General features: G+C 39.2%; 1 protein-coding gene across 1 annotated transcript; it reads right to left on the bottom strand.

Moving 5' to 3' along the window:
* Positions 1-1,554: 1,554 nt before the first annotated feature.
* On the bottom strand, positions 1,555-5,316 carry LOC145903015 (uncharacterized). Its single transcript, XM_082991105.1, has 2 exons — positions 5,039-5,316; positions 1,555-4,786 (listed from the first exon to the last, which is right to left on the bottom strand). Exons 1-2 carry the CDS (start codon positions 5,314-5,316, stop codon positions 1,555-1,557), a joined length of 3,510 nt encoding a protein of 1,169 aa, XP_082847231.1.
* Between the last annotated feature and the right edge of the window lie 4,737 nt (positions 5,317-10,053).

A 10,053-nucleotide genomic window follows, 5' to 3' on the forward strand; every position in this document is an offset into this window, starting at 1 on the left:
TATCGTGAAGCTAAAGTCGAATTTGGGGTTGTCTTGCCAAAATGGCGCAAATGGTTGGAACAGCGTGGAAGATGGCATATTGTATTGTTCATCAGAATACACAGGAATATTCTGGGAAATACGTGAGTTCAATTATTTAATTAATATCATGACATTTTTGAATATTGCTTTAATTGCTTTCAAACAACGGTAAGAACAAATACAGATAATTCTTCTCTACCAATTTCATTTTTGCCTTCGTCAAATGTATTGGAAGAAGATGTAAAGCATAATTTACTGAACTCTACGCTCCTATTTTTAGGACTTGTTCATTGTCTTTCTAACCCATGCCATAGAGGTGAATGTATTGAACAGACAGGTGGTTATGAATGCATAATTGCCCGAATGGCTGGAAAGGAAAAAACGACATCCGTAAGAACGTGCAACATATTTTGCAGTTCCAGGTCTTTATGCTTCTTTATATTACATTCGTAAAACGATTTTTTTTAATGAAATTGTTTTTAAGTTTTGCGGTAACCATGTCCGTCCTGACTGCGGGTTGGCTCCTTTACAATATATTTAATGAGTTTTTCTTCCAGAGGGGCCATGGATACAAGGTACTGGGTAGGGTCTCACAGATATTCGTCCGAACCTGGCAAAGAGATAGTTTTGAGTTACGATCGTCGCTATAGCGGGGTTGCTAATGACGTCACGTTAGTTGATAATGGTCAAGTGTGGTGATTATATTACAATATATCACTATGTAACCACAAAAGCAGAATTTGTTCTTGAAAACTCAGCAAGATCCGTGTTAATAAATTGCCGTTTTTGTAGTTGATATCACGTTTAACTTTGTTTACCAGAGTAAAATCTGCCTCAATGGAAAATCAGAATTTGGTATCGAAGGAACACTTCTTTTTTTGACATATTTTTTTTTCTTTTTAAAGGTCCAAAATATCTCCATCGTTTGTCAAAACTGAGAAACTTGCTATACCCAAGTTGATGAAAGAGTTATATGTACAGATGGACCGTGCATTTGATGGGAATAAATCGGATGGTAATCAACAACCCTGCGCCAAACTTAATGCAAACACATTTGAAATGGTACATATACTAAAATCAACCGTTTGCACCAAAACATTCGTTCAAGACGATGTCTGATTTTCGTGTTGGTTTCTATTCAACAATAATAAACACAACATAATGTTTTCAACATATTCAACAACCATGTTATGCAATTGTTTGCTTTTTCCACGTTTCCACAAAAGTATGGATATTGCTGATGGCTGCTTTAAAATTTAACTTTTCTATTAGAAATTGGTCGCAAGTGTGTAACGTTTGTGAAGGTTAAGTAGATAATTAGGAAGCCAAAACACACCGGGTGGTTTCATATAAATATGTCATTCTATGTAGGCTTATAGCAAACAATGATTCGTCAAAACAAAGGGCGCAACTAGAGCCATGAAAATTGATTGATTGATTTAACAGTCACTGTATATACATATATGTACAAACATTCGACCAAAAGTTATTCTGGAAAACACAAAATATTACAAAGGGAGTCAACGGGCTTGCTTAGGTGTTGTTTGCCGGGGGATTTTCGATTTCTTCCAACAACATGTCCGAATTGCGTTTAGATGTTGCGTTGCGTTTAGACGAACCGCTTCCGGAGGTAACAAACTTATCCGACGTCTTCCTGCTGATATATCGTTTGGTCTCGTCAAACCTATCAGCGATAATATTGGAGTAAAGTATCGGGTTTAGGGCGCTGTTTATTGGCAGAAGGATGCAGGCGCTTGCCACGTATGCTTCTGTGGGCATCTTGACACCTGCCAAGCTCAAATAACCCATGATACAAACTGGAATCCAGCAGCAAAAATCAGTTGCGATAAGTCGGAATATTCTCCTCTGTAACCTTGTACTGGTGTTCGAACTCTTTGAGTTTTTCATACGGTTGCTCGCCTTATAAATGTAGCAGTAAACGGCAAAGATGTAGAAGAACATTAGAAAATTGATGGTGATAATAAGGGCTGAATATTCCCAGCCTCGTTCGTCACTCGTTGCAAACAGACGAGGCAAACATACACTTGTTTCACCGTAATAACCGAATTCGCCGCGTATCGAGTTGGGAAATGCATCGGAGACAATGTGTTTTGCTTCCGACCATCTTAAAACGACCTTGTTTGAGATATTGCTGGCGAGTTGTAGCATTGTCTCTACATTTATATCCTGAGAACCAAAGAAGTAATTGGAAAACCATACGGTTGTTTGAAAGTACTCAATTTTGAACTTGATCAGTGGTAGTACTGCTATGATCACAGCAAAACCCCATGCCAGAAACGTTGTGAGGATGGCTACGGTTTTAGATTCGATTTGGCGTCCAAGCATAGGATTGTGAACCGTAGATAACCTGAATGTTGTCATTGCGGTCATGACAAAAGCCGACGCCTCGCAGGACGTAATAGCCAGGGCGCCCAGACTCGAACAGCTCCAACTGGTTCTCCAGACGCGGTCGTGAATGCAGTACGAGCCTTTGAAGGAAACCCCAACCGACACTACGCTTAAGAGATATACACCCATAAGAAAATCAGCAACGGAGAGGTTGAGAATGAACATGTTGTTGCATTTTGTTATGGTATTCATAGAATTTGCCTGGTACAAGATTTTTGCTGTTGTCAGGAAAACTGCAGAGTTTCCAATAATTGCCAACATGCCCATAATCCAGAAAAATGCTCTAAAAACTAAACTGGCAATCATTTCGTATCGGTTTGAAAATGTTGTAAGACATTCGTCGCTGCCATCCTGACAGTTTGTGATGCCATTCTCCACAAACTTTATATCGATGGAATATACATTGCCCGAGAAGCATTTAAATCGTCTACTGCGGCAGAGCTGAACGGCCTCGTCACTTCCATCATTGCAGTCAAAAACTCCATCACAAACTAAACCAGAAGAGATATTTTGTTTTCGATTCGCGCATTCCATCCATTTCCCTTTGCACAGAGTAGTTGCCTCATCTGATTCGTCGTCGCAATCCACAAAACCGTCGCAAACCCTTGACAGTGCGATGTTAACGTTATTGATGTTATGAATGCAGTAAAATCGTGAAGCGTTGCAGTATTGTTCTCCTTGCAGTGCGCATTGTGGGCTGATACCATCGATCCCGAACGTTTTTTCGATCACCCCATTGCAAAAACGAACTTTGGTGTCGATTTTGGACCGTTGCCACAGGGTCTTAATGCTTCGTACACACGAAGTTTGACAAAAGGCTGGTGGATTGGGACAATCACTACATTCGTCCTCGAACAATTTACACTCTGGATTTCCGTCGCATTTTCTTACCATTTCGAAGCCATTCCATGTCAGGCACTGCATAAATTTATCTGCAGTTTTGCTGCAACTACAGTATTTAGTGTTATAACCAGTGCAGTCTACTTTTGGGTTGCACAAGGCCTCTGTCATGTTCACACAGCTCGCATTGCATCGTATCTGTCCGGTGGGACATGAGCCACGTATTTCGTTGCAAATTGTCATATTTTTGCAAAAGCATTCGTCCGACAAATCGTAACAGTCAGCAATGCCATCGCAAACCTGACTTGGCGAAATCATTAAACGGCGGTCCAGGCACTGAAAGCATCTGAATTCACCTTCGACGAAACATAAATCCGATCGGTCGGCACAGTTTGGCAAGGAGTCGTAAAGATTCGCTTGCGGCAAACTACAGACAGATTTCCTGGTCGTGCCAGAGCAGCGAAATCCAAATCTTTCGCACCGTTCGTCGCTGTCATCGTTGCAGGATGATCCGACCGCACTGTTATCATCGCAGAAGTATTTGTTATCAATAAAATTTCCGTCTTGACATTGAAAGAGTTCTTTGCGTTGTTTGCCCATACCAGTGATATACCTTTTACCACTGACGCAAACTTCTTCATCAGGCGAGCATCGGTAGTTGTATAATGTGCTGATTAAAATACCTTTTCCAGTGACGTTGTAATAAGATTGTGACTGATCACAATTAAACACAGTGACTTCATTTCCACACCAAGCTGGTGTCGCCTTGCAGGAATGGTGAAGGGATTCCAGTTGAGTGCAGTTAAGCTCATCTGTCCAGTCCCCACAGTCGTTGACGCCGTTGCAAACTTTTTCATGATTGATACATCCACTCAAAGGGCACTTGTTGCTATAGCAACCGCATTGGAATTTGGCACACGTACAGTTCATCTCGTCCTCCGCTTGCGGACAATCCTGACTCCCGTCGCATCTCCGTTTCATGTCGATGCATCCTTTGATACTTCCACAGCCGCCAGGTTGTTTGTAGCAATTGCAAGCAAACTCGTTCGCTTTGCACGTGCAGTTTCTTTCGTCACTCCAATCACCGCATTCTGATTTTCCGCTACATTTGAAAAGAAATCCCCATGGTAAACAGCCTGGAGATTTCGTGCAATTGAGAGTGGAATAACAATCACACTCAAAATAACCTTCGCCGCAACTGCAGTTTCTTTCATCCGACCAATCGCGACAATCGTTGTAGCCATCGCAGACTTTTTTATCTGGAACACAACCCTCGCAATTCCTCTGTCCCAAACAGTCACATTTGAAGTATTTTTCTGGGCAACTGCCTGCCGGTTCATCACTTCTGTCGAAGCAATCGTCCTTTCCGTCATTTACCCAACTATTCGGTACACACGGCGTAGTGCATCCGTCGTTCACCTTTCCGTAACATGCGCACATCGTTTGGTTTTTTGAACAGGGATTCGGACAGTTTTTTTCATCACTCCAATCGCTGCAACTTGGTCTCTGGTCACATCTATATGACCAACAATTTGCTTAATTTTACTTGCTTATGGATTGAGTATATATAAAGATGTAAAATAATATGCTTGTGACATTATTGGCACAGGAATATTTGTGGCTACAGAATGTTTGCAATTAAACACCACGCTAAGTTCAAAAGCCAAAGAAAAACAACAAACGTGGCAGAAATAAAAATACATTTGGTAAAAGCAGTTGATATTTTACAGAAAGTTAGTATTTCTATGTTTTGTTGTTGCTAACGTACCTGTCGGACTCTTTGTAAAATGTTGGGTATCCTGATATGCAGCCGGTGGATGTGTTTGCGCAGTCGCAGTAAAAATCGCCTGGTTTCTTCGTGGGTAGTTCATCACTCCAATCGCCGCACTGGTTGAATTTGTCGAATTTCCAGGCCATTGGAATGCACCCTGATCCCCAAGTGCAGTTGCTTTCTTTTCGACACGCACAGGCGAACATTGCCTCGGGACACACACAATCAATGTTGTCGAATGGTCCTGTGCACTTCCCTGAAGTAAAGATTGCCATTTTGGTTATGTGTATAGCATTTATTCGTGCGCCGTTATTGCAATTATTATTGACAAATACAAATAACCTGACAATGGGTGTAAAGTTTTGTTTCTACAAATTTATTTGGAAATTTGCTCGTTGCTTATCACCCACGCCAAGTCGGTCGATTTTTGTTTGGTTTATTTTATTTAAATATTGTTAGCAAACTTTCTTACTTTGCGTACTATTTTCTGAAATCGTGTGTTGCGCAGTAGACCAGCTCCAGATAAGAATCACACAAAAGAGCTTTGGGCAGTTTGAGGAAATCATTTTCTAAGAAATAAAAAGTGTATCTGTTGAAACAGGATTGGTTTCAAATTATAGAAATATTTGACGATGAAAATATACAATCTTCGTGGAGGTGCTGCCTTTTATATCCGCGCTCAAAGTAGACATCTTTTGTATTTAGTTTTTTTAAGAAGGATGACGATATAGTGCATTTCAAACTAATTCTGCAAATGATGCGTAAACCGTCACAACAATTTTTTCGGAAACATTTAAATAACGGGGCACTAAAAATCATGTTCATTTTGCTGTCCATATCTTATAGGCCTACGAGATACAACTCGGTGTGGAATTCCACATTTTCAAACAAAAAGAATTTAAAGCTTACCTTGAAGAATACTTTTTAAACAAGAAATGTGATTCCTGAACAACTTGAAACAGTATAATGTCCAAGATATAGTAAAATCATGAAATAAATTTACACACGTGTTTTATACATAAAGTCATACCGCTAATACGTATTTAATATTGTTGGGCATGCAACAAGCTAATATTAACATTTATCACGTTAGAAACGCAAAATTCATATACTATGTGAAAACAATAAACAGTATTTTGTTACAACGGAAACTGCAGATTAAATGCGCTTATATACCTTCATGTTTAAGCTGATCATAACAGTCTGGATGACTCTCACAAGGTATACCTTCCCTCAATTTATACATTTAATCTATATCCGTTGTGGGTATGGCGCGTCATGTGCCCCGTGTGGTTAAATCCAAAATAAGACAGCACAGCGTCGTATTTCACCACTCACCAAGCAATTCACCGACTCATATATCCCATTTTTATTTTAACCAAAGCGCACTGAGAATCATTAGTAAAGAAAAGCGCAGGTAAAATCTGTTTTTCACGTGCGGCGAATCTGTCCAAATCCGATAAAAGCGACACAAGTCGTGCAAACATACTTTTTCTGTGCTGTCGGTAAGGACGCTGTGAAGTGCGTGGACTATCGTAAATAAACAATGCCAAATTCACATGTGAAAAATAACAATAGTGTATGCAGTGTCCCCACAAAATATGAAAAATCTACAGTATGCCTTCTAGCAAACACTTTAGTTGGTTTCAAACATGTTTTTTTCTTGTGGTTATATTCACGACAAGCCATTCAAGTCTGATAGCTTACAATCAACCACACGCAAACGCACTGGTGTGTAATACAACACACGTGGGACGGCTGTTTCTGGGTGGGATCAACATCTTAAAGTATCGCATTGTCTTTCACCACAACCTATGTAGCCAAGAGGTTGACATATATTCAGCTATCATTGCTTCGTCATGTGTTACTGAGGAAAGCACACCGCAATCATGTAAATTGAACCGTTGAAGTGTCATGGCCTGAAAGCGCTGACATTAAATAAGAATCTAGTGTAGCCGAAATTGTGTAATGAGATCTCTTGAACTATTGACATGTTCGAACTGAAATATCTCGACATTAAATAGGTCACCCATTATGAACTCTCGTTGTTTCAATACCAGTCGTTGAGAATTTTGGTCTCTACAAATTAGTTTAAGTGAAAGCGATTATTTTACCAGAAGTAAAACCAGCAAGTCGTTATAAAATTTTTACAGTCCAACATCATAAAATGCGGTGAAAACAAGACAAAATCTTTTCCCAAAATTTGCGCATTCTAACGAGCGATGCAGTTGCTTCATTTATCTAAAATTATTCACTTTATCTCTGATGAAAAAATAAAATCTGCATAACTGAATATAGCCACAGGAATAAGCTTTGTGTTCTATTACACAGTAACAATTAACAGCACTGCTCTGCGGGGAACAGGTCTCAAATCAACGACAGTGAACACATAAGCCTTGCGAACCAACCAGTGCGATCAGGAACGTAATATGTCCCCTACGTAACTTGACGTTAAAGTGAATTTAATTTGTATTTGCAATATTTGCAATGTAGGTTTGTTGCAAGTTCGTAATCTGGAAAACATTCTTTCCTGCCAACGTTTAGTTGACAATTTCAACATCCATATACTGTCTTCTTGTCGAACTGTAAGTTCATAATGACTTTTTATTTGTTGTATAATTCATAATGACTTTTTATTTGTACATAAATTACAAATTAAAGCATTATGTTATTCTTGTGGGGACTGAAATATTTTTGAATACCGAAGTGGATTCTGCGCACACCAGAAACGCTCTAGAACCACAAACGTATACGTTTAGCGAGTATAGTTATTGCAATGAAATCAGTTTCATTTAGTTATTCCAGACAAATGTAAAAATTTAAATTCCCACTCTTTATTTCTTGGTAATTCTCATATTGATTCTCACTTATTTTACACAACTCGTAAACTTTTACGCTCGCTAACCCCTTGCGTTTATCACACACTTTGTAGCATAGTACGTCTATAGTCAAATATGTATTTTGTGTGATGTTGGTGAACTGTTGCGACCCATAAAATTCGATGTGTGAACACAAGTTTGGGAAGGTCAGGTCTACACTTAACAACTCCATTGATAGAGAAATATCCCTCGAGATTAATAAAAATATGATCTACTTTAACATGTTTTACTCCGTATTCTTGTTCCATACATTGGAACTGTCACGATAGATTAACTGTCATGATAGCAACAGAGTGTATTCCCAAAAACATAATGAGTGGTTTTGTCGCAGGTCAAATCAACCATACAAAATCACGCATTAAAACACACTATTTGTGCTTCAGATCTTCAGTTGCGGGTTCAATAAAAACACACGGACCCACATCTTGAAAGATCAGATTTGGGTCATTCAACGAAGTCATGTGTCTAAACGGTTGTCACGTATTCAGCTGTCGTTGGTTCGTCAGATTTTACCGAGAAAAGCACATGGCAACCACGCAAAGATAACGCAAAAGTGTCATGACCTGACAGCGCTGACGTTAAATGGGAATGCTTTTGGCCTCAATTCTGTAATTACATATCTATTGAACTTTAGACCCATTCAAACTGAAATGTCGCGATATTTATCATATATATATTTTCCTCCGATATATGAAAGCACAGACCACGATAGTACAATGTTTCCATGACAACAAAATATTATCAGCAGCAAGCGACTATTTCTTCAACAGAACGATAAAAACTAGCAAGTCGGCCCTAATTGGTAAAGCGCCACAGCGTAACATACAAATATAACAAGCCTTGCTCACAATTGTGTTGTTGAAAACAGCATAGTTTCTTAATTGAATACGATTAAATGGTGCCAACTACAGACTACACTGGTGAACACATTGTTTGCCTGCCCCCGCGAAACTACGCCAACAACAACTACCATTTATTTGTTGATGTCGGAACCAATCCAAAGACAGGAAACATACGAGCCATGCAAACTGACCACTCAATTGCTTCATTCGTTCCAAGCTTCAGGCATACCAGGAATTAGATGCGATTAATAAGCGAAGTAGGGTACTTAACTTGGCGTTACACTGAATTGTGTTTTTGTCGTGATGTCGTAATCAATAAAATGCCGTTTACTTAACGTAATTTCTTTGAATATGCAACTACGACTTGGCGAAAGCCTAAAAAATGTTGTAAGGTTTAAAGGTTGCCAAAAAGCGCCACACCGCATAGACCAAAGCACAGCGTTTTTTTTTAAGAAAGCTTTACGGCACATATAGGTTCAGGCTTCAACATGTAAGTCAACAGTGACTTAAAAGTAGTTTTGACAGTTTTTGTGATAAGTTTTGACAGTTTTTGTGATATAGACTTACAACAAAAGCCAAATTTTAGGTCTTTTTGTTGTTAAATTCTCCCTGTTTCCGGGGATTATGTTCCATTTTACTATTTTAGGATATTTTTCTCCAAGGTGCAGTTTACCAGGGATCCTTTTTTTAACTACACAGAAAAGCGTGGCTTCGCAACCTGGTGTCGTAAAAATGTTTACAAAACACATGAGATATTCACGAACTGTGCGACCGGTCTTAAACAAGAGTTACCCAAGACGTGGCTTCGCAGCCTGGCGAAACAAGAGTTACCCAAGACAAGAACAATTGGCACGAAAATTCAACAGGGACAGGCAAGATCACATATGAGTCTGTGAGAGCTACGGGTCACACCGTTAACAGCTCGCTAAAATTACATAATAACCTTTTCGCAATGAAATGCGAATCTATCATGCTATCCACTACACAATACTTCTTTAAAATTGTGTTTGCCATCATAATCTAACACTAATGCTCCTACGAACCAGCTAGACCTGGCTTAGATCTAATTTGGTAACCAAATGGTCAGCCAATATATCGATCGAACGTTGAATGAATGTTTACTGATCATAAAACTAAACACCTGGTCTCAAATCGTTCTGCCTCATTGAATTTACCACCGCAAAATATGCCGATTTTTTGGCATACCACCGCAAAATATGCCGATGTAAGTTTTTTATGACAAAGTGACAGTTCAATTATATTCAATTATCAATCATAAATTCTTTGTATT

The sequence above is a fragment of the Ascidia mentula genome, chromosome 5 (assembly GCF_947561715.1).
Source record: "Ascidia mentula chromosome 5, kaAscMent1.1, whole genome shotgun sequence".
In the NCBI taxonomy this organism is placed as follows: domain Eukaryota; kingdom Metazoa; phylum Chordata; class Ascidiacea; order Phlebobranchia; family Ascidiidae; genus Ascidia; species Ascidia mentula.